The sequence below is a fragment of the Rosa chinensis genome, chromosome 2, assembly GCF_002994745.2.
Source record: "Rosa chinensis cultivar Old Blush chromosome 2, RchiOBHm-V2, whole genome shotgun sequence".
NCBI lineage: Eukaryota > Viridiplantae > Streptophyta > Magnoliopsida > Rosales > Rosaceae > Rosa > Rosa chinensis.
In genome coordinates, this window is record NC_037089.1 from 11,475,689 (window position 1) to 11,499,055 (window position 23,367).

The 23,367-nt window shown below is 38.1% G+C and overlaps 3 protein-coding genes and 1 long non-coding RNA gene across 5 annotated transcripts; 1 reads left to right on the forward strand and 3 right to left on the reverse strand.

The window, feature by feature from the left end:
* Window positions 1-1,290: 1,290 nt before the first annotated feature.
* Window positions 1,291-9,072, reverse strand: LOC112186677 (alpha-mannosidase). Its single transcript, XM_024325175.2, has 29 exons — window positions 8,631-9,072; window positions 8,455-8,538; window positions 8,281-8,369; window positions 8,007-8,181; window positions 7,402-7,521; window positions 7,216-7,299; window positions 7,056-7,127; window positions 6,804-6,917; window positions 6,562-6,662; window positions 6,389-6,482; window positions 5,943-6,110; window positions 5,749-5,838; window positions 5,534-5,599; window positions 5,392-5,448; window positions 5,070-5,289; window positions 4,708-4,844; window positions 4,327-4,383; window positions 4,165-4,224; window positions 3,676-3,747; window positions 3,339-3,386; window positions 3,040-3,159; window positions 2,787-2,852; window positions 2,542-2,654; window positions 2,367-2,454; window positions 2,144-2,254; window positions 1,969-2,064; window positions 1,846-1,893; window positions 1,667-1,735; window positions 1,291-1,571 (listed from the first exon to the last, which is right to left on the reverse strand). Exons 1-29 carry the CDS (start codon window positions 8,838-8,840, stop codon window positions 1,383-1,385), a joined length of 3,018 nt encoding a protein of 1,005 aa, XP_024180943.1. The 5' UTR covers window positions 8,841-9,072; the 3' UTR covers window positions 1,291-1,382.
* Window positions 9,073-10,650: 1,578 nt separating this feature from the next.
* LOC112186678 (26S proteasome non-ATPase regulatory subunit 4 homolog) lies at window positions 10,651-15,204 on the reverse strand. The gene is made up of 10 exons (XM_024325176.2): window positions 15,044-15,204; window positions 14,757-14,870; window positions 14,415-14,520; window positions 13,950-14,064; window positions 13,651-13,860; window positions 12,974-13,286; window positions 12,612-12,735; window positions 12,191-12,294; window positions 12,021-12,089; window positions 10,651-11,098 (listed from the first exon to the last, which is right to left on the reverse strand). Exons 1-10 carry the CDS (start codon window positions 15,053-15,055, stop codon window positions 11,048-11,050), a joined length of 1,218 nt encoding a protein of 405 aa, XP_024180944.1. The 5' UTR covers window positions 15,056-15,204; the 3' UTR covers window positions 10,651-11,047.
* Window positions 15,205-17,825: 2,621 nt separating this feature from the next.
* Window positions 17,826-18,892, forward strand: LOC121051492. The gene is made up of 3 exons (XR_005805877.1): window positions 17,826-18,136; window positions 18,319-18,481; window positions 18,613-18,892. It is a non-coding gene; the product is annotated as an uncharacterized LOC121051492 (long non-coding RNA).
* A 9-nt stretch (window positions 18,893-18,901) lies between these two features.
* Window positions 18,902-22,725, reverse strand: LOC112186496 (MLO-like protein 4). Of its 2 annotated transcripts, XM_024324943.2 has the most exons (14): window positions 22,206-22,718; window positions 22,054-22,111; window positions 21,737-21,966; window positions 21,510-21,626; window positions 21,360-21,420; window positions 21,177-21,271; window positions 20,755-20,829; window positions 20,479-20,564; window positions 20,301-20,350; window positions 20,184-20,224; window positions 19,912-20,082; window positions 19,781-19,816; window positions 19,610-19,677; window positions 18,902-19,522 (listed from the first exon to the last, which is right to left on the reverse strand). In XM_024324943.2, exons 1-14 carry the CDS (start codon window positions 22,323-22,325, stop codon window positions 19,078-19,080), a joined length of 1,653 nt encoding a protein of 550 aa, XP_024180711.1. In that variant the 5' UTR covers window positions 22,326-22,718; the 3' UTR covers window positions 18,902-19,077. The 2 variants fall into 2 exon arrangements, with proteins under 2 accessions (XP_024180711.1, XP_024180712.1); XM_024324944.2 differs by lacking the exon at window positions 19,610-19,677 and having other exon boundaries at window positions 19,356-19,522; window positions 22,206-22,725.
* Between the last annotated feature and the right edge of the window lie 642 nt (window positions 22,726-23,367).

A 23,367-nucleotide genomic window follows, 5' to 3' on the forward strand; every position in this document is an offset into this window, starting at 1 on the left:
TACCGTTTGCTGCTGCGGATCGGTGGATCGACGGTGGTCTTTTGTTGTTTGATTTCGGTTTCTGTCGTAGATCCATGGGTTTTGGATGTTTGGGTCTACGGTGGTGAGCAAGGTCCGACAGGTAGGGGAGCGCTGGTACTAGGGATCTGACACTGGTGGTGGAGCGGCAGGAGTGGTGGGGAAGCAATGATGTAGGTGCAGCTGGTGACGTGATTTGCCGGTGGGGCTCGTTTTGCCGGCGACGGCCTTGGTGGAGCTCGGTGCTGCCTTGGTGGATCGCGGCGCTGAGTTTTGGTGGGGAGTGGTGGTTGGGCCGGGTCCTTGTGCTTGGGCCTTGTTGTTTGGCTGGGCTTTGGTGTTTAGTTTTTTCTTCTGTTTTTGGTTTGAGTTGTTTAGTTTTTGTAGTTTTTGGGTCTTTATGACCCAAATAAGTCCTTCCTCCTCCGAGGTAGGGTGGTTAGTGTCATGAATTCTAGCGTTTGGTTTGAGTTGGATTGCTGGTTTTGGGTTTGCAGGGCCCAGTCTTTTGCCGGCTTTTGGCCGTGCATTTCATTATCAGCCTGTGCTGAGGTTTCCGGGGGATCTTGGGATGGCCCGCTCAATAGTTATCTATTGTGGTTTGACCCCATCCTTGTCAATGCTACCTATTCTGGCCTTGCTACCTCGATCAGTTCTCCAATTCAGCCTTCGTTTTTGGATTCATTTACAGTTCATTGTAGTGTCTTTAGAGTAAGTATGCATGGTGATAGTCAGTTGCTGCTTTACTCGATTGTAAACCCGAGTTTGGGTGTTGTGATTGCGGCATTGTTGTAATTGCAGTTTTATTGAATGATAATTCCCATGATCAAAAAAAAAAAGCAGTGCTTTGCAACAAATCCTATACATAAATGGAAGATTAATACAATATACTCTCCTATATTACATGATTTAATCTAGGGTAAATAACTCTGTTTGGACTAGACACATAAATGCTAGATTTTATGCAACGTTACGTTTCATTCAATTATTGTGAGACAATGAGGTTCCTAAAATTCATCAAAATTATTTAGGATATGCAACCGTTGCAGATATATATGTTCTCAGGCTCTCTGACTTTTAATTTCCTTATCGTCCAATGCCATGACTATCAGGAATTGTATACTCCTGAAGATCATTGTTGCTTCTCGCTTCACAGAAGGGAAAGAAAAAAAACATAACCATGAGCATGCCAAAACCTATATTCCCTTCAATTTTCGATTCAACTGTCTCTTTTGTGTGTGAATGAATTAATTCATTTAGTCATTTACCTGATCAACTCAATATGTTGGCCTCAATATATGACAAACTTATGGAATCATTGGTGCTTTATCGTGTTGAATATAACAAGATGCAAAATAGACTGCCTAAAATTTCAATAAGAAAGTACGTATCTCCATGGGTCCAAGCTCAACAACAAGAGTTGAACTATCGACAGGGCCGCCTCTTACTGGTGTAGGTTCTTCTCCTGTGGAACCCTCGACTTTCCACGTCATCTTCTTCATCGCTGACTTCTCTTGGTTTGCTGACAAGCTCACTTCTTTCAACTGCTTTATCTGAAGGTTCAAACACCAACAGAGTATGTAAACAATCACCAACAGAATGACCACTTGATCTTATAATCCTCATATCTGGAGTACGAAGTACATACCGTTTTTCCTGTTAGCATCTTCTTCAGTTCAACTTTTGCCAATGTAGAATATTGAGGAGCTTCAGCAGCCTAACCAAATGAATACAACATAAAAGCAATTAATGCAAAGTAGGAAGCAAAAGTTGTGTTAACAGTTGAGATCATGCATGGCACTTTATTAGTTGGCTCATTTCGATTACCTCATATAGATGTGCTAGACGGAGAAGTACACTTCCACCATCCAACTCCTGCAAAAGTAAGGTGTGTGAGAGACAGAACTCCAAGCACTTGATATATTCTACAGCGGCTTAATATACAGTCACCTGAAGAGTAATCAAAGCAACATTGGGAGGCAAGCTGTAACTTGAATCCATGACAGACCCTTTTGTTAAATGAGATGCAGTCCAATTCTCCAAGTTCTGAACAGGCAATTAAATTATAAGAACAACTGTGATGATGCTTATTTGGCAGCGATCTGTAATCACGGTCAACTCATACCTCATGGGTGAAAGCTAGAAGAAGTGGCGAGTAAACTTCTTGTCCAGTTGTCCGACGCCATTGGGCACCATCCCCGAACTGGTTTATGCTCATATAATAGTTTCCTCGAACCTGGAAACAAAACAGGATAATGAGAAAACATAAAGTATGGCAAAAACATTCTGTGAAATGCTTATGATAGAAAGAAACTATATACAATTCCATGGCTGTTGTAACATTATACCGTTAGTCCTTGACATGTATTATTCTTGATGCACACTGTTTCATCAAGGGCTTCACCCACCCCTCTACCATCATCGACCAGTAGACGCCTTGAGTTTATAACAGGAAGAATTAGATTGTGAATAAAGGAATTACTTGATCTGAAATGCTGATAAAACAGCGAGTCAAAATCGAACCTATGTAGCATCATCTCTACTTGTCCGTCTTGAATGCTGGATCCTCCAGTGGCACGATCAACCAAGACTGAGAACTCAGATTTGTTATCCGAAGTAAAGATCCCAAGGTTTAGCTGAACAGGAAAATGACTACCATTAAGAGAAACACTAGAATAGGTTGGAACATCTTCAGTCCATTCTTAGCTAGTTCTAGTATATGTGTGTCTCTGTATGTTCATGCTCACTAGTACTGTTAAGAAAATTACTGGATAGTAGTTTCCTGCAACAGGTTGATTAACTGAAAGGTTCCAGTCTGCTCTATAATCTCGTACCTGCAAAACCATGATTTAAGCAACGAATTTAAGAGTCCACAAGACATATCAATAATATATTAAAGTATTATTGTTGGTCCAAATCCTAGCGACCAAGTTTTCCGAACAATGGTTACCCAAAGACATTCATCATCTAAAATTTCCTGTAGAATACTAGTATTGGATGAGAAACTCATTATGGAGTTACCCTTTTAATGAAATCCCTCCCATTGGAATCGGTGTAAAACATCTTGTTAGTCTCCATGTTTGCTGTCATTCGTGTGATGACCTCTTTACCAACACCGTCGTCTGTAGGAATTGGACCAATCTTCAAAATAAAAATATGTTAGAGCTCAAGAATTAAGTCTAGGAAGATGAAAATTATTGATTCTTTCAGTAAATAAAGCATTCACCAGCCTTATGAAATATGGACAGTTAGATTTCAAAATAAAGAAAGATAATTCTTTCATCAGATAAAAATTAAAAAATGAGAGGTATATAACTTACAGTATATTCAACTTCGGCATGCTCTTTGTCTCTGTAAACTCTAATGACCTAATAATAACACAAGCTTTCATTTAGTAAAACGTGGTTGGTGACAGCATGAACCAATGGGGTGAATCTATCATATCTAAAATTGTGATGTAGCACTCGCTTTATGTCCAGTTGTCCACAGTATATAAAGTGAACATCAGATCCACTTCTGCATTGTTATTACCAAATGATGTTTCTAGTTTGTTGATGGATGTCGAAGCTCACACAAAAAATATAAATTAGTTGTTTAAGGATCTCAGATATCAAAAACACAGCCCACCCCAGAAAGTTATTTGATAATATGCCAAACCTGATAGATCCATGAACTGAATTCTTGGTGAACCTCATCGAATAATGGTCCACGAAAGACCTTCAAGGGTACCTGTAATACAAATAAAATCTTTATAATTTTATAGTGACAACAGATGAGATACCAACACTTGTATATATTATTGTGTATTAGCTTGATATTGTTAAATTGTTATGAAATGTTCCTGATGATCCAACCATGTGGGCAGAAACATAAGAAAGCTAAGGCACACTAAAACACCACAAATCACATATGAATAGATTTTGTTCAAAATCAGGAAACTTTAATATGATGCGAGTGATACGGTGAACAACAAATGAGAAGATGCAGGATAAAATTAAAATAAAGAAGAAAAATAAGAAGAAGAAGAAGAAGAAAGATGCAAGCTAGAACTGAATACAAATATTATCTCTCAATTCTTATCTTATATATTCAAATTCCAAGTGATTTAAAGCTTGCAAAGTGCATGATATGCAAAAGAAGGCTTACAGATCTTGACACAATAGTTGGAGGGGCACCATTAGGCCGGAATATATATGCACCTGAAGCCTGATTCAGTAATCATAAAATTGCATATATTAGTTCATGAAGCACTTCATTGACTTGAATTACATGATTAAGTATCAAAATCCTAGCACAGAGGTTGGAAACCTGGCCATCGGTGCTTGAACCATACCAGAGGTAGCTCTGCTGTATTGGTACATCAACCTGGCAATATATATATGATGATTAAATAAAGTTGATGTAAACTTCCACCACACCATTTTGAAATAAAGAAGCAAATCCACCAATCTTTTATGCAGTTCATATATGTAAGCCCACGGTCAGTAAATATTGTACAGACTATGAACCTTGTGTAACAGAAAGGCCTTTTGTAGTACAAAGCAGAATAGGAAAATGACAACCAATTAAGAGCTTCTAAAGCATGTACAGTATGTAAAGCAGAGTAGCAGACTAAGCAAACCTACAGTATGAGGAATATGAATGATTGTGCGAGGCTACTTACTGTTTGAGAAATGTGAAAAAACTTACTCCTGTTTTAGAATTATACATCCGCTTGAGTTGTCCAGAAGCAGAAGATAAGGACATCTTCAGATCTCCTGGTCCAATTTCAATGGTCTCATTCTGTGGACTGTCCTTCACAGAGAGAAGTCCAACTCTTCTTTTCCCTACAAAAAAGTTTGGAATACATATGTAAGGAGATCTATGAGTATAGCTGTCTTATGCTATTCTATAATAGCAGATCAGAACTTAAAAGCCCATTGTAATAAACCTGCACACTACAAGATAGATAGGCAACAAAAAGTATAAATAAATAAATAACAGGTCAGAGGACATCTTGAGAATTGCCAAGGCCGAGAAGGAGAGAGAAAAGGAATGCACATCTGATCTACCTTTGGTAGCTCCTCTAGAGATGAAGTATGTGTCCCAACCAAGTGGTGACACAGAGGCTTGAAAGATTAGCCAGTACTTGGGAATTTGTTTTGATGACTGTCCCAAGTAGGCTTCTGTATAAAATGTTCTTAGATTGCTTGTAACATTATCCACACTCACATATTGTGTCTCGAGGATGTTTCCGGAGGAATCTTGAACAACAAGATCATCATAATTAACCTGATTGAAATTTTTACTCTCAAACCACTTGAAAAGGAAACCAAAATGAAAATTCAGGAAACCTACACTGATAGCATAAACTTAATAGAAAACCATACTCACAGGTATCCTAACAATCTCAGTGCGATTCCATCCAAGAGGATTATATGCCACAACAACCTGAAAATAACAATTAGTTAGAATGAACGAAAAAAGAAGAAAGATTTTCCTGTCTATTATCCATTTAGAGAGAGATAGAGAGTACCAAGCTCTTCCCTTCTGGAATATCTTCCTCCGTTGGAGGGCAGAAACTGATATTGAGTAGTCGACACTGATTAAGAAATAAAAGAGGTGGAAACTCAGCATAGATGAGGAGGATTGACTAGATTCTTAAAAGTTGGAACTTTAAAAAAATTGTTAGTATATCTAGAAAATTGGCACCAATTGATCCAATGTGCTACGACCACAATGAAGTGTCACCTGGCTAAAAGTAACTGCAGGGTCTTTACATTGATCTCCAGATTTATTTGTAGTTAGGCACGACAGAGCAGAACTGACAACAGCTTCTGCCTAGAAAATGCAATTCTGTTATATACAGCCTACAAGGATAATAACAATGCCAGAGACAAAGGCAAAATCAGAAGGAACAAATTAGAGAGATAGTAATTCGCAACCTCAGTGACACCAATTGACAGGCGCTTTACATAGTCATTTGTTGTATGTTGTTTAGCAGTGCCAGTGGCAGCATCGTGGTGCTGTGCAATTCCTAAAGCATCTCCAAGGGAATAGGTACTTGAACCATTTGCTCTCTTTCCAACCAGAAATTCTAGTTCTCTTGCTGCCTTTGTACGCAAATAGAAAATTACAGTTGACACTTAATACCAATACACAACTTAGTAGATGATAGGAAGAGTGGATCCTCTTCTTGCATTGGTGAAAACATGCCAAAGATGAAAACAGTATCCTTAAAAGATATTTCCATGTCAAATGGTGATTACAATGTGAAAGCACATTGCGCTTAAAACTGACAGCATGCATTACAGAAATGAGGGAGAAGAATTTGAATCTATTTTATCTTGGCTATGAATGATTACTATATGCTAGAATGACATTGCCATACCAAATAATATCCGCTTAGTGATCGAATATATCTTTTCAAACCTGGGCGACTAGTAAAATAACCGGTCCAATAAGCATTTATTATATCTGCATACCTGTCATTGGCAAACAACGTATGCAATAAGTCAGTAAATACTGTTCAATAAAAGAGGCAAAGAAGAGACTGATACTCACGGAAAATAATCCTCAGTTTTTAATGGCCATGATTGATTTGCTGCATTTTTAGCATCAGTGTAGAGAGACGGTGTAGAATATAAGGCATTAACTCGGCCATCCTGAAAAATTAACTCAACGAAAGTCATGTATCAGCCTAAAATTTTTCCGAAGCTATCTAATAGCAGCTCATGTTAAACAAATCAGCATTCTTTATCTGAAAAGGGCCACAAATATTGACGATCTTGATGATTAAACCCCACCTTATTAACATAGTGAATTAACTTATCCATTTGTTTGAACCAAGATTCAGCATATTGGTACTGGAAATCATCTCCCATTGTCCACATCATGTGATTTCCCCTAGTCACATTTGCCTGTATATAGAGATCATTCAAGAATTCAGCCTTCACCATAAATTTTAAAACAGCAAACTGGAAGGAGCTTTATGAAACTCACAACTCCCTAGAAAAAAGATGACACTGGAAAGAAAAATCAAGCAGCAAAGAGCTTACTTGGATGATTGCAGCAGTAATAAAATCATTAACGCGCAGTTCAACATTGTAGTCAAAAATAAGCGGATTATCCTGCAATTTATCATTTAACAGATCAGGACAATAGTAAAGTCAGCAAGAAAATCTGTTTGATGGGAAGGTACTATTTTGAAATGAAAACCTGCACAGGGACAAAGTCATCAAAAACTTCAAAATGGAAACCATCTGGCGGACTATAGTGACGAGGAAAGGCATTGGCAAAAATCTGCAAAATATCCCAGACATTTGTGTAGTCAGCCACTCAGCCCTCAAATGTAGTCTTGGATAAAGAACAAATAAGTAAGATAACAGGATTTCTGCTCCGAACCTGAGATGAAGAACCAAAAGTTTTGGATCCACGCCATATAACTTCAAGAGACTTATCTCCCTTACGCTGTGCTCTGTCCTGATAATCAATCCTTGCAAAATGTACAGAATCGAATCCAAGCTGCAAGCAAATTGTATGAACCAAACTATTTCAATCTTTTTTACCAGTATCATACAATAGTACAATACAACAAATGTTAAATGAATTATAACTAATCAATCATGATGGTTACGACTTATGACTTGAAATCAGAAATCTTATATGGAAGAGATATGTAGAAGGAAACTTCAGGTTAAACTTAGTAGTCAATCCTTACAAAATGTACAGAATCGAATTCAAGCTGCAAGCAAATTGTAAGAACAAACTATTTCAATCTTTTAGGCAAACTATACAATACAACAAACAGGTTAAGTAATAACTAATCAATCATGATGGTTCTGTCTTGGAGATCAAAATCTTATATGAGAAGAGATATGCAAAAGGAAATTTCTGGTTAAACTTAGTAATTAATACTCTAAAGTAATTTAAGAGAAGCATGTATGACTCACAAAATCAACCTATATCAAAAGATGAAACATTGCTGATTGAATTTGAAAATTATGTACCTCAGCTCCAAGTAAGTAACCCTGCACAGCAGAGTGTCCGAACGGATCAATTTGCCACCCCGCTCGAGGTGTCTTGTTGAACTGCTGCTTTATAGCAAGGTGGCCTAGAGTTGTTTGGTCAATCATGTCTATGTAATGGACTGCAGCCTCATCATGCATGCACCAACCTCCATTTCTATACATTCACATAAAATGCTTATATCAGATTAAAAGTTCCAAATGCAAACACAACTATACAAGTCGAAAATACCAGTTGATTGCTATAGGAACATACACAAACTCTAACTGGCCAGCATCTACTAGTTTCCGCACTCGTTCTTGAACTTCCACACTTTGTGTAAACCACCATCTTTGGAAAAATGCCTAGAATTCATACCAAAATCAGTTTGACAACATAAAAAAAAACTTGACAAACTCTAACAAAATGTAATGCTAATTAGCATCCTACCATCTCAGCAAACACAAACTTCCTATTCGGATCACGAACCAACGATTCAACGACAGAATCCAACGTATTCTCAACACAAGCACCCTACCAAAATCAACACGTTTCATTTATTCATTACTAATTCAATCACATCAAAAGTATATATATGCTTATAAACTCGAGCAAGAATGAAAGACCTGAATGCTGTTATTTGATCCAACATAGTACTGATCAACAGTCTTCAACCAACCAACGTCATCATGGGAATGCGCAACCAAATGAACATTCAACTTCCCTTCCACAACAGCACTCCCGGTCTGGTACTTCACAAAAACTCCATCAACACTCGCCACTCCCAACCAAACAACCACAATCACAAGCTCGAAAAACGCCGCGAGCTTTAGCATTTTCAAACACTAAATGATCAAAAACTGAAGCACCGGCCGTGGAATGGTCCGAGTTTATGGAAGAAGTGATGGAGAGACTTGTAACTTGTAAGCACCGCTGTGATGGGGAGTTTTGGGCAAAAGAGGACAAAAGGGGGACCTCGGTTTCTCCTTTGGCCGGCTCAACTTTATAGAGATGGTTGAGGAGAGAGTAGGGACAGTCAGTACGAGTCGCCATATGGGCCTCCATTTTGTGATCGAGCTGCTAGTGTCAAACGCTTAAAAGTCTCTTGTCTTTGAGCTCTATAGGAAATGGAAAACTTTTTTTATGGCGGAGTCTGGGACTCGGAGCCGTTTTTTAATTCTACGAGGCGGGTGATTCCAAACGCTGGGGTCCAAAACATTTACGTTTTACTACCAAGACACGTTTGTTTCATTGACTCGGGAAAATGCAGACGCAGGGGTGGGAAAATGGTTCCTCCTACATGAAGAAAATGAGTATATCCTTATGAGATCGACAGCTAATTTGAGAAAGTTTTACGATACGTTAATATATTGACACATCAAATAGACTAGGTTCAATGTAGAGATAGACCGATTTCATGCATTAGTAGATCAATTTGGCTTAATCTTGAATTAGTCTACCTCTGTATCTAGCTAGCCTTGTTTACCACTTAATGTATCGGTACATTAATGTATTTATGTCAGTGCACTGAATCCTCCCTTATTTACAGTGAATGCTAAGATAGTGACCGATCATTAGACATACTGGTCTTGTTGGTCCGAACTAGATTCGAGAGAGGTGTTGTATACGTGTATGACGGTTAGCTAGATCGGAGAAGCAATATTAATATCCATAATCTCTTCGTCATTGCAAGGAATTTGCGAGTGCAACGACTTCAGCCAGATTTTGCAGGGCAGAGTTAGTCCGGTTAGGTAGCTGCAACCATATTCAAAACTAGCAGTAATGAAGATAAGATACGATTTCTCACAAAAAAAAAAAAAGATACGATCAAGTGGTGACTCAAAAATCCATAACCATAAGTATGACATGATGAAGGCTTCGAACGGCCAAAACAAAAACCACGACTCTGCAGTTCTCTATTAATTAGAGAGAAGCAGTGGTTTTCAATAAAACTAATTAAACACATTTTGTCTGAGAAGAATGCTTGATCCAGTCACAAATTGTGACACCATAAACTCCAAGCCAGGAATACAATATTTGGATAAAACTTATGAATAAAAAAGCCAAGTAAATGACAGATTAGAGGAGTTGATTAAGGTAGAAAACATCTAAAATGACAGATTCAAGACATGATTAGTTAATAACAACATTGATGTATGTGCCAAAATTAGGAACCTATAGTGACCTATAGTGCTACTTTGATAATCGCAACATGTGCTCTATCACATGAGTAATAGATTCCTAACACCTCACCTTTCTCCTTGTTTCATTCGTTGCTGATATCCCAACAAATCTGCATGCATATGTTTGGCTAGCTGCTTCTCCTTCCTCTATCTTTGAAATTATCAACCATACGGGTCTTCATAATGACCAGTAGATTAAATAGTCGTGTTTACAAAACCACACCACGAGATGTAATGCCCTTAACTATATTTCTTCCCTTAAAACTTGATGGATGGGGCCAAAGTTTGATCCCTCGCCATCTTATCTCTCATCTATCTTGGCATTTTGATTAGTGACGCAGAAAAGATAATAATGACTACTTAAAAATAAGAAAAATACAAATAATAAATGAAAGGGTGAAACCAAATACATATCAATGCAACTCTAAAAGTGACTGCGGCAATGAGAGTAACCATTGGAAAGTTTAGTAAAATGAGGACATGAATATCTGCACACTCAATGACTGAAATAATCACCATTAACAACACGTAATAACATTAATTCCATGCAAAGGATACATTTCAATGTTGAATGTTGCACAATTTTTTGCTATTACTGTCCGTTTATCTGAGGGACTCTCGAAGCAAATGATAAAGATCAATGTATTGGTGCTTAAACCCAGCTTTCTGACCTGCCGAACAAACATTGATCCAAAACTCAATCTATAAGCTTAAAGGTCACAACCAGAGGAGACAGACAAGCACTAAAGACTGGAGATGGCTGCCGAATTGTAAAATCTTCCATCATAAGTTGGGAATGGACATGAACTGGGTGAATTCAGCAAATGAAACCTTCAATTGAAAGACGGCTTCACCATCCTTCATTTCTCCTCATTTGGTGGCTTGTTCTCTTCATTCTTCTTTTGTTCAGGCTTTTAAAGAGAGAGAAAAAGAAAATTATATAATCAAAAAACTAACCGCAGGCATTATGATCAGCAACTACTAGACTACTGATATCACCAAAACTGTTTATCAGGCATGACTGCTATGCACGCATAATTGTTGAATCTAATACAAAGGCACGAGTAAATGGGGAAAAAATCTCATTTCATGAATCATGTCAGGGCATGGTTTTTTTCTAAACGAGGAAAGGGAGCCTGTGTAATTAGTCTCACAAGGTGTTGGTTGCAGCTTGCCCATGACTACTGTCAAGTTCAACTGATACTATTTGAAGTAGAAAACAACAAAAAATAACTATATTAACACTAGACTGCCCCATAACACACGAGAATATAAGATATAACATGGAAAGAAAAGAAAAAAAAATACATTGCAGGTATAAAACTATCAAGTATGTTGGTTGCAAAGTTACCCCTCATAGCATATATCAAAAACAAAGTTATTCTGCCTCATTGGATTCCTTACACAAATTGATTAGCAGCTTATTTCCATGTATGATTCATACAACTAGATGGGGCAGAAAAGCTTAAAATGATAGAACTCATATAATTAGGCCACAAATTCCACAAAAGCAAACCCACACAAAATTGAAAGCAGATTAAAATGCTCTAAAATTACTGCATCATTAACATGATTTCTGTTTCTAGTTGCAGGGAAGGCCATTTCAAAATATTTTGGGTTGATTTTTCAAAACACAAAACATTTGGTGCACTCATTAACTAAGAAAATGTTCAACAGCACATCAAAAACCGAGTGGAGTAAGAAGTCAGCACAGACAAAAGGAGCACCATTTAAGAAAACTTTAAGTTAGATAACAAGGTAAGCCATGACCTAGATAAATCCAGTATATGCTATTTTCTTGTACTGTTAAACCCTGTTAAGTTTAATACTCACCTCTGATTGGTTTTGCATAGAAGCAAGCAAGTCTCTTACTGAAGGATCATTTGGGTCAACCCCTGGAAGCTGTAGAAACATTAAAAATAATATGTTATTGAAGGCTAGAGGAGTTATGCAGAATTTTTTTATGGGAATGAGGGAAAAAATGGAGGATGTAACAGATATACCGAGGCAAGGATAGAAGACACGAAAGACTGATCAGCCAATAATTTACTCATATCTTTATCGCTAGCAGAATCTTTTTCACCTTCCTGCACAGACATTTGAAGAGCTGCAAAAACCAAATATCAGAAAGGAGACCAACTGCATAATAAGGAAACAGTAACTTTGATATTGGTAATTTAAAATAATTGACTAGGGAGAATTCTAACTAAATCTGCAAACAAATGGAATCATCCATAACATGTGGTTCACAGGCAAATGGTAAGGCATGATTCACCGTGAGTAACCACCTGGACATGCTCACCAATGGCCACGGCTTCGAAGCTTCAGCAATAGCCTTAATCTTAATCCCAAAGCTATTCTAATCACCGTGAGAATGCGCCAGTAAACGAATGCAGTATTGCTCGTACAAAGTTGAGAACTCACCTAGAGCCAACTCGGGATCATCTGCAACTACCTCAGACATGTCAGTGTCTCGCATATCATGGCTGGAGGCAGGCTCATCCATCGACATCGCAAGGGCCTGCTGTAGCAGGGCGTTGTCATCATCCTGTTGCCAATTTAGAGTCAGTTTATTCTTCATGAAACAAAAACAATAGAAACAAGGGCATGTTAAGAACCCAAGAAAAAAATCAATAAGAACTCTTGAGTTCCACCATGTCAGGACAAGAGAACATGATACTTTTTTATTGTTAGACCCGCTTCATTCTCCCCACCCCACAATTCGTTAACAAATATAAAAGGGAGGAAAAACTAAGAAAGAAGCCCAAGAAGGAAATGACACCAACCATGAAATCAACACTCTTATTCTCAGCTTCAGAAGTTACAGCACTGGCACGCTCTGTCATAGTTGCATCTTGTGAGCTGGATTGTTCTTCCGCTCCTTTCCCCTGTTTGGAAGAATCCTCAGCAGCCTTTTTAGCAGCTGCTTCTTGTCTGGCCCTCTCCTCCTCCATTGATACTCTAAGAGCAAGGGCAAGTTCAGGATCCAGGTTTGGATCCACACCGAAATCAAAACCAGATACACCACCAGCTGCAGCAGCTGCTGCTGCTGCTGCAAAACCACTCCCACCTTCTCCATCTCCGGTGAAGATAGGTGTACTGCAAGAAGAGAATGGAAAATTTTAATTCAAGCAAAGAAATTCCCAGGTCATTAAATCCCCATGAATACTAGTCTCACATACTAGGCTCTGAACTTCAAATATGACATAACCCCCTAGGTTAACAATCTTGTTTTTAGTTTATACAAATCCCAACTTTTGAACCATTTTAGCCATTACTAGGAGGTGATGCGGCACTCACATGAGAGTTAGGATTGGAACAATCAAAGACATGATTGTTAGTCTAAGGAGTATCACATTTACAGTTCAAGATGTTAGACCAGACAACTTAAAATCCAGCGCTATTATCCCAATCACTTATTCAGACATCAAAACAGAAAATGGGGAAACACATGAACACTGACCTGATGAGTACATCAGAAAGAGCACTTGGACCAGCCGGAACATGAACAATGTGGCTGGTGTCATTATTGTTCACAGCAGCAAGAAGTGCTTCTAGCTTCTCTGACTTTTCTTCATCTTCTTCACCAAAATTAATGATATCAAGGGCTACACTGTTCTTCTTTAACTTTCTTCCAATCATTTCCAAAGTCTTCTTTTCATGTTTAACAACACTGACAACAACACATAAGTCAAAATGGTAAGTATACAAGAACTGGCAAAAAATAATGTGAAATCACAAGCATAACTTGGTATAACTAACCTTCCAGCAAAGACTATAATCCTTTGCTGCTGCTTCTTATTCTGGCGATGTTTGAGGGCCAATTGAGCCACCTGAATGCCAGCAGCCAGGTTCATCTCACCACCTATTTCTAAACCTATATTTTCAAAAAGGAGACAAAATATGAATTGATGCAATCCAGACATAGAACAAGAGTAAAGTGTCGTACTTTCAGAAGTAGTAACAGAAAGAATCATATCCACCCCCAAAGTGCAACCTTTAATTAGTTTATTTAAGCTCATAATTTGCAAGAGCTACACTTCCAAGGAAAATTGAGCTTGCTCGAGGCAAAAAAAACTAAATTAACAACAATATAACATTTCAAGGTCTTTTCGAACAAACCCTGTGTTTGCTCCTGTGTTATTAATCAGAAAAAAAAAAATAGATTTGCCTTTTGTGTGGTGTATGTAGTGGGGGGTTAAAGCAAAAGACAGTAGAAGCACTAACCGTGCATGCACGCCAAAATCTTGCCAAGATCACTAGTAGGAGTTACCAAAACGCGAACACGTTTCCCTGCCATGGTGAGAACTCCTACTGTATTCTCCGGATTAGACTGCATACAGAAAACCTTTCTGTTCAGTTGTTTGAATAGCTAACAAATGTAACCCTCATATATCTATAAAAACAACACCAACACCTCCTCTATCTCCTCCCTCATCGCACCCAGAACACAATACAGCAAATTACTAAACCCTATAACCTAACACAAAAGCATACAATTCCAAAAGGACTCATAACCAAATATCGAAAAAGTTCCAGCAAGCTCAACCAGCTAAGTAAGAGGTGTACCTGGGTTTTAGCTCCACAAATCAGATTGACGGCGTCGGCCTGAGCTTGAAATCTCGAGGGAGCGTAGTCGCCGTTCCGCATCCACTCCGAATTATCAATGCAGATCATTGTCGCCTGTTCAAAACCACAAAAGGAACAATTTTGCACAGAAGGAATCAGACTTTCAGAACCCTAATTTCCCAGAATTGCGAACCAAAAAAAAAAAAAATTTTAAATTGGGGGGACTCTGAAATGGCGCAGCATCGAAAACGAGTGGAAGCGCAATTAGGGTTTTTGGGGAATCTGACCTCGAGCACCATGGTGGGAGACTGGGCAGGTCGGAGAAGAAAGATCGAGAGAAATTGAAATGCTTCGTGACGGAGAAGAAAGAAAAAGAAAAGAGAAGGAAATAGTGAGGCTTATATTTACTTTACTTGCACAAGAGTTCTGCTGTAGTGCTAATTGGGAATTTATCGGCTGCGGTGATGAACACGACATTTGACCCAATTATTTGCTGCTGCCAAATCTTTGGGTCGGTCTGGTCTGGTCTGGCCCAGTACTTGGTTGGGCCTACGCCTGAATTTCAGGTCTATTAAGAATGTCCTTTTTTTTATTACAAAAATTAAATTAAAAAATATATATACCGATTGAAAATTCTAATTTATAACTAGTGAGCCATCTCTTCAAAAAAAACAAAACTAGTAAGCCATTAATTCTTTGCAGGATAGTTCCGAGGATCTCAGTTTAGAAGGTCATATTATTGACGAAGTTAAGAGTTTAGTTCAATTTTTATCTATTTGTAGTAACCATTATGTGAAACGTGATGGCAACAAGGTTACTCACCGTTTGGCAAAAGAAGCCTTAAAAGTTAGTCAACCTTTACTTTGTTTGGAGCTTGGCTCCATGAGTTAGTCAGTATAGATTTCCAGTGTGAAGTCTAGTGTGATCAATTCTATGTAAGAGCTTCCATGTTGGAATGTTGTTGCAGATTATTACCCCAAAACTCGTTGTAAGCAATTAATTATTAATAAAGTTCTTCATGATAAAATAAAATAAAATAAAAAAAAGGGTAGAGACTCGTCTCCTCATCTAGCTATGATGAAGTGTCCACATAAAGTTTATTCTCATGAAAATAGTTGTTCACTTAAGGGACAGTTTTTAAGGCACTATGAGGGACAAGTAAATCTAACGGCTAAAAACAAATGCACAGTTTTAAGTTGTTATAATTCTAGCTTTTAAATGTAATACATATGATTGAGATGCATTTGTTCTCACAATCCCTTAAAACTTTTCCTTATGTGAGGAAGACTGATGTTATTCATTGTTTAAATATGTTTCCACAGACCACAAAAGTTCCTTTTTGTTTTTTTTTCTCCACATACTGATGTAATTCTGAAAAATAAAACCTATGTAATATGTGGGGCAGTGGGGGTTAGTGGTACCCTTTTCTTGGCTTTTTTTTTTTCTTGGCTGAAGTTTACAACAAATGGTTTTAATGAGACCACAAGGTTGAGGTGTACTTGATGGGCAGTTTTCACTGCTACTCCAAGCATGCTAATATGAAGTGTTGCAGGTTCTTGAGGAATATTAACTATTTACCCATTTTAACACTTGAAATGTTGTTACTGCAGAAACGACCTTATTATTAATTTGCCTATTAATCTAAATTTGTAAGTGTTAGAACTGTTTGAACCCAAAATGAATATTTTTCCCGACAAGAGGACTCGAAAAAAACCGGGCCAATATCCATAGCCCAGGCAGTATATTTCCAACAAGTTTGAAATATATTGTTTAGAGGCTAAATAAAGCCTACTTGCAGACCAAGCAATCTTGAAGTAAATCTGAATATTCCTTGATCTACTATTAATTATCAAATATTTGATAATTAATGATAGTTGGTTTGCTTATCAAGATGGCGCAAGAGGGAAGGATGTAGACGTGAAAGCAGGGGCTCTTATTGATTAAGGAATCAAAGGGATGTATATATACATGCAATTAAAGATACGTGCACATGAGTCCTCACGAAGATATACAATCAAGGATGCGAGCGCTGACGAGTTGGTTTGCTCGCGAATATCAAGTTAGTCATATATATATATATACTTCCCAATTAAGGAGTGGTGAGACAATTAAGGAAGGGATCATGGCCAAGAACCATGCATGCAAGGAATCAGGGGGGGTCCCATATATATTGCAATTAAGCCACAATGGATATGGGGGAGATAATAAGGTAATCATCCTTCATTACAATTCAACAAGGAATATATATATATATATATATATATATATATATATATATGATTGCTCAGTGGTTGGCCAATTAAGGAAGGACGTACTCCTTTGCATGGTGGACATCCTTCATTGCCAATGATAAGCAAACAATCATAGTTGCCCATGCAATTAAGGGTTCATGGACGCGAGCAGTTTGAAATCCTCGCGAAGATATATTAATATATATAGAAGACGTGCATGCCTAGAAGTTGTTTTCCAAGAGGCAATTAATCTTGCCTAGAAGATTGCTACGACAGAGTTAATCTTTTATTGCCTACGATATCAAAACTATTAAGAGTACCTGGTCCTGTGGAAATTAATGCCTTGTTGAAAAACAGTACCTGGTCTCTCATTCCCTCATCTCCTTCCCATCATGTCGTAGGCTGCAAATGAGTTTTTTGTATCAAGCGAAACTCTGATGGCTCCGTTGAACGATACAAGGCAAGGCTTGTGGCCAAAGGCTTTCATCAGCAACATGGCATCGATTACGGGGAAACTTACAATCCCATAATCAAGCCAGCCACCAACAAAACTGCCCTTTGTCTTGCTATTTCTCGGGGTTGGCCTCTTCGCCAACTCGATGTCAAGAACGCTTTTCTCCATGGCTATCTCTAAGAAGATGTCTACATGTCTCAGCCACCTGGGTTTGTTGATCCTTCTCGATCCTCCTATGTGTGCAAGCTTCATAAGGCACTCTATGGCTTAAAACAAGCTCCACGTGCCTGGTTTCACCGTATGAGCTCTTTCCTTTTATTGGTTAGTTTTCGCATCAGTAAGGCCGACCCTTCTCTGTTCAGATTTCATATTGGCCTGCACACCATATATTTCTTATTATATGTTGATGATATTGTGGTTATGGATAGTCATGATCAGCTTCTACAGAGCTTCATTGATGCTTTAGGTCATGGATTTGATATCAAGGATCTAGGTCCACTCCACTACTTTCTTGGTTTACAGGTCACTTCTCATTCCCATGGTATTCACCTCAATCAAGTCAAGTATGCACATGACATCCTTCTAAGCATGACCTGTTGCTAAGCCAACCCGTGAGCACACCTTTGTCTGCAAAGTCTCTTCTCAGTGCTAATGATGGGGTTTTACTTGATAACCCTACTATGTTCCGCGAAATGGTTAGCTCCTTGCAGTATCTTGCTATTACTCACCCTGATATAGCCTTTGTAGTCAATTCCGTGTCTCAATTTATGAGCAAGCCCCGTGTTCCTCATCTTATAGCTACCAAACGTATTAGATCATGGTTTGTCTTTCAGCCTTCAGCGCCAACCTATTCATCTCTTTGCCTATTCGAATGCAGATTGGGCCGGTTGTCTGGACTCTCGTCGCTCCACCTCTGGCTACCTCATCTATCTTGGCGGCAACTTAATCTCCTGATGCTCTAAGAAGCAGCCCACAATTGCTCACTCAAGTGCGGAATATGAATATCGCTCCCTTGCTCATGCAAGTGCTGAATCCACCTGGTTAGCCTTCTTGCTATACGAACTTGGTGCTTATATTCAATTCCCTATCTCACTTTATTGTGACAACCTTAGTGCAACCTATATGGCATCTAACCCGGTTTTCCACGCCCGTACAAAACACATTGAGTTAGATTATCATTCTGTCCGGGAAAAGGTAGCACGACTAAGTGTCAGCTATATACCTTCGGTGGATCAACCTACTGATCTTCTCATGAAACCACTCCATAAGCATCGTCATCTTCTTCTCTACACCAAACTTGTGTGTCCAAAACTGCCCAGTTTGAAGGGGGTGTTAGAACGACTACATCTTCTCCTAAACTTCAGCCATCTGATTCTCCTACATTAACTACATAGGCTGTTTTGATTCTTGTGTATCAGTTTAGATTATAGCTGTATCAGTTTAGATCATAGCTTTAAATAGGATTTAATGGCAGCATTGTAACCATAGCAGCTAGCTGCATATATATGTATATCCTTGCAGATATCAATATATTGAAAACTTACTTTCTACAATAAGTCTACACAAGCAGTTACTCTAGCCTCTAGTGATGCTCCACAAGGTGGTTGATTGAGACACAAGTCACCCTTTGATTCTGTTATTTAGCCTCTTCTTCATCTTCCTCATATTCTTCATAAACGTCATAATCTTTCATCAAAGCAGAGAGTGTTTGCGTGCAGAGCTCAGACTCTGACTTCTCATCGATCTCACTAACTTCACCTAGCTGCACATTGGACTTTAGATGTCGGGAGGATGTGTTCTGGAACCTGGAGGAGACTGAGCTCCCTTCCACGCTGTTCGAGGAAAAAGAACTACAAACTTTGCTAGAATCTGATGAGAATGCTACCGTTGATGTTGATGATGAATTCAGGAGTCCAGTCTTATTAGATGTACTTTGTCTCGCCTTCACTCTCCTTTTCCATCCAGATAGCAATTGTCTTACATTTTCGGAAACTACAGATTTCTTGAAGCTTGAACCCATTTGTGTGATGATAACATAGAGTGGGAATGTAATGAAGCTACACCAGAACTGGGAGATTACCCTGCAGTAATTGATCAATAACTCATAAAAATTATATCTTTGGTCATATTGAAACTTCATTGCTCGTGAAATAGGCAATAATAGATACCCAAATGTCAAGCGGATCACGAGGAAAGTATGATTGTCCATGAAACATGAAGGATGTTTAATTTCCCACTGGAAACAAAATGTAGAAACATGCATCATAAGCAACTGAAAGAGGATTCAGCTCTTTAATTAACTTAAATTATTTCCTTGTAACGAGTAATTAGGTTCATACCAGAGACCAGAGGAAAGTAGCCATCTCGAATGAATTCTGGAAAAACAAAAGCCAGTAAGAGATGAGGAAATGTTTGAAGACTTGTTTTCAAAAATGAAAAATGTATGTCACATTGTTACTGATTCACTTACCTGGAAGGATATCAGTTGTATTAGCCGTAAAAGAAGCCAGGGCCTCTTGAACCAAAAGAGATCATCCCTTAGTTTAAACTGGTGATTTTCCATATATGGACTTTCTTCCATGATTTCCACAGCCAATTTTACCACTATCCGATGCAGTTTAGTGCCGACAAGCAGGATCAACTGACATGAAATCAAGAAAGAATGTAAATAGAAATTAGTGTTAGTTTCAAAGATGAAGAACTTTGAGAACTAATGAGATGGAACATGAATTAATGGCTTACAATCGCTGGAAGGAAGGAAAGCCAAAAGTAAATGTTGCTTCCTGAATGTCAGCAACACAGTTAATGCTGTAAGATTAAATTAACAACTAAAGACAGAAATAAAGTTTTCCCAATTACCATGAAAATCTAGAATAACGCAACATAAGGCGTATATCCAGAGAGGTATACTGCAAACAGAAACCATAAAATGAAATTATTCATTAATCATTAGCTGTCGAAACGTAAAAAATCCGAAATTTGGATATGAAGTGTTAAAGAAAAGTACAATTTTCAAGTAGGAGTAAATAAGCAATACCTGATACCAACAATATCACGAAATTCTTCCTCCATGCTCCGGATCATATAATTATGGAAATCATATGACAAAGGAAGCTGATGAGTCTACAATAAGGGAGGGAAAGACAGCAGAGTCAGCAGTGCAAAGAGTCCCATGATCTTTACTGCCACATCCTTTTGCACTGTGAGTTGACTAAATAAGTTGGAAACTAATAAGAACAGAAAGCAAGCTATATATGAATTTAGGATATGACATTTTATTTCAGTAGAAGTTCATTTAGCTAAAAAAACATACAGTGATGAATCCAAATCGCAAAGCCATATATGAAGGTCGGTTTATAGAACTCCAGAACTGGCGGCTGAAACAAAGCTGCAATTGCGGTAACAAAGGTGATGATAGTAGTTCAGATAGAATCATTACAGAAGATGAAGCAACTCTTTAAGAGGAAAAAGTGCTAAAAAAGTGAAATTAACGTAAGCAACCAGATGTAAAAATAGGTTAGAAAATAATATATTTAGCTTCCATGAATCAATTGGGACTACAATTGTGACTAAATAATTGGTATCACTCGTAAAGATATTACAAGAACATGATTAAAGAGGCGTTTCTCAGTCAAGATGATGATACAGAATACCATATATAGCACATAAACCAGGGAAACGTGCTAGATTCTGAGCACGATTATAGCTGAAAATATCAGGAGGATGTGAGAATACCAGCCAAACAAGATACTTGTGCTGGCTCCATGGATGAGATGCATGGTGAACTATGAATGTCGACAATCTTCTGATTCGCTTAGTTTCTTCGGTATCTAGATGCAAGGAAATCAAAATAATTATGGTCCATGTAATCAAAAAGCTGATTGTCAATTCATGAAATGAAAACAATCAATTCTTCACCTTTAAAGGTTTGAATTGCCTTAGCTTTAGCTTCATTTTCCCATGTTCTCCAGCTATAAATCTGCAATGAACTAAAATACAGCACTTAGTTCTTGGTAAATTGGAACCCGGGACCTTTAGGAAAATTGATTGATGATGAGAAAAATGAACCTTAATCATGGCCATGACAATGGCAAAGAAACTGTAAACAACGTGAGTCATGCCAAGCACGAATATTAATCGGTGAAGCTGTTCAAGACTTTCATAAGAAGCAAAGGACTCATGACCCTGACAACACATCAAAACATATGAAACTATCATAGCTGTATCAACAAAGTTCCCACATAAATAACAAACAGTCGAGAGTTATATCAGCAAAGCATGAACAAGTAAACTACCTTAGGACAATATTCATGAGACATAGTTTTCACTTCCACTCTAGAAACTGACTTGTTCAGATACTCCGGACTCGCAAAAAGTGCATGTTGAATCACACTGATCTCTTGCTCCAAAGCACAAGGAAAGAACCGGCTGCTGAAGGCCCATGATGAAGATTTAACACAAATCTTGGCCACAAAAACAATCCAGTGACCCATCAACAATGACAGAAGCCCAAAAAGCATCAGCTCTGCTTCAACATTGATCAAATTAACTTCCAAAGATAAAAAAGTAAATGAAAAAACACTAAACATATGTCAAGTACCCAATTACAGACCTTCTTGGATCTTTTCCAAAGCAGCAAGTATAGACTTCTTCTTAGTCTTGTCCAACCACTAAATATAAAATGGACATATATTATACATATTAAAATTCAAGATCAATGAACAAACCCGAAACAAGAAGAAGGATTGACATCAAAGATTGTACCTTTCCAAAATGTTTCAAAGAGCAATGAAAGAAGAACCCAAGAGAAATCAAGACAGTGATCACAGTAGCCACAGTCCATGTAGGTGTTTCAGCCAAGGATCGACCTTCCCTCTCCTCCATTAGTTTTCCTCAAACCCAGAAAGCCCCAAACAAACTTTCACCTTCTGGTTATTGTGCTGATATATCAGAACACCAACATCAATGAACAGGATGATTGGTTGCTAATACTCCGGGCTAGTTTCCCTGCAAGTCAGCGCTAGCCATTCTAGTCCATAAATGGCTGCTATATTGGTGGTGGGTTAGTGCTGTGCCTGGAAGCCTGGACCAAACCCATCAGAAAATTTAAGGAAACATGCATGGATGGTCTCACACTGTGGCCAAGGAATGGGGTCCCACTTGTTACTAACTGACAATGGCATGTTTTGGAGATTTGGTCTTGACCAGCACCATCGTATCTGGGGGAGTTTAGAACGTGTCTCTGTCTTTCATGTCGAACTTTTCTTGATGAAATGATCGAAGATCATGAATTTGATCTTGATCTCATTCTAAAATTCTCTAATTGCCAAAAACAATTGTTAAAATAATGAAACTTGGTTGTGAGAGATCGCCAGTTGTCAGAGTGGCATGGTGGTTAGTTAGGGGTTGTTAGGGTATGCATTTAATTAGTTGCTCCCAAGTCCCAAGTTGCTGTCTATGGAGTAATGAAACTGTTGTAACAAGTTTAATATTTTTAATCAGGTCAGTTCTAGAGGAATCATTCATGCAGTCTGTGCATCCTGCATGTAGATACATTTGTAAGAATCATTCATGCCGTGAATCATGTATAGAGAAATTATTATCATTACTATCGTTTTAGTTTTATTCACATGCGAGATTCAAATTACTGAAGGGTTTCTAAATTACCTTGGTAAAAGCAACTTAAGAATGAACAGTACTGATCATTCCATGAAAGGTTGTTGTTCAGCAATCCACTCTGAACGGTCGTGATTAATGGACCTTAGCTTACAAATACCGATACAAGTCAAAATAGCCAGAAAGTGTGTATAGGTAACACAAGCACAAGAATAGGCCGGCTACTTTGATGTCTTAAAATAAGAAGAAATTGTTGTGACAGGTTTGGGATCATAATGATGAGTTAATGACCCCTTTCTTGTGAGTAATC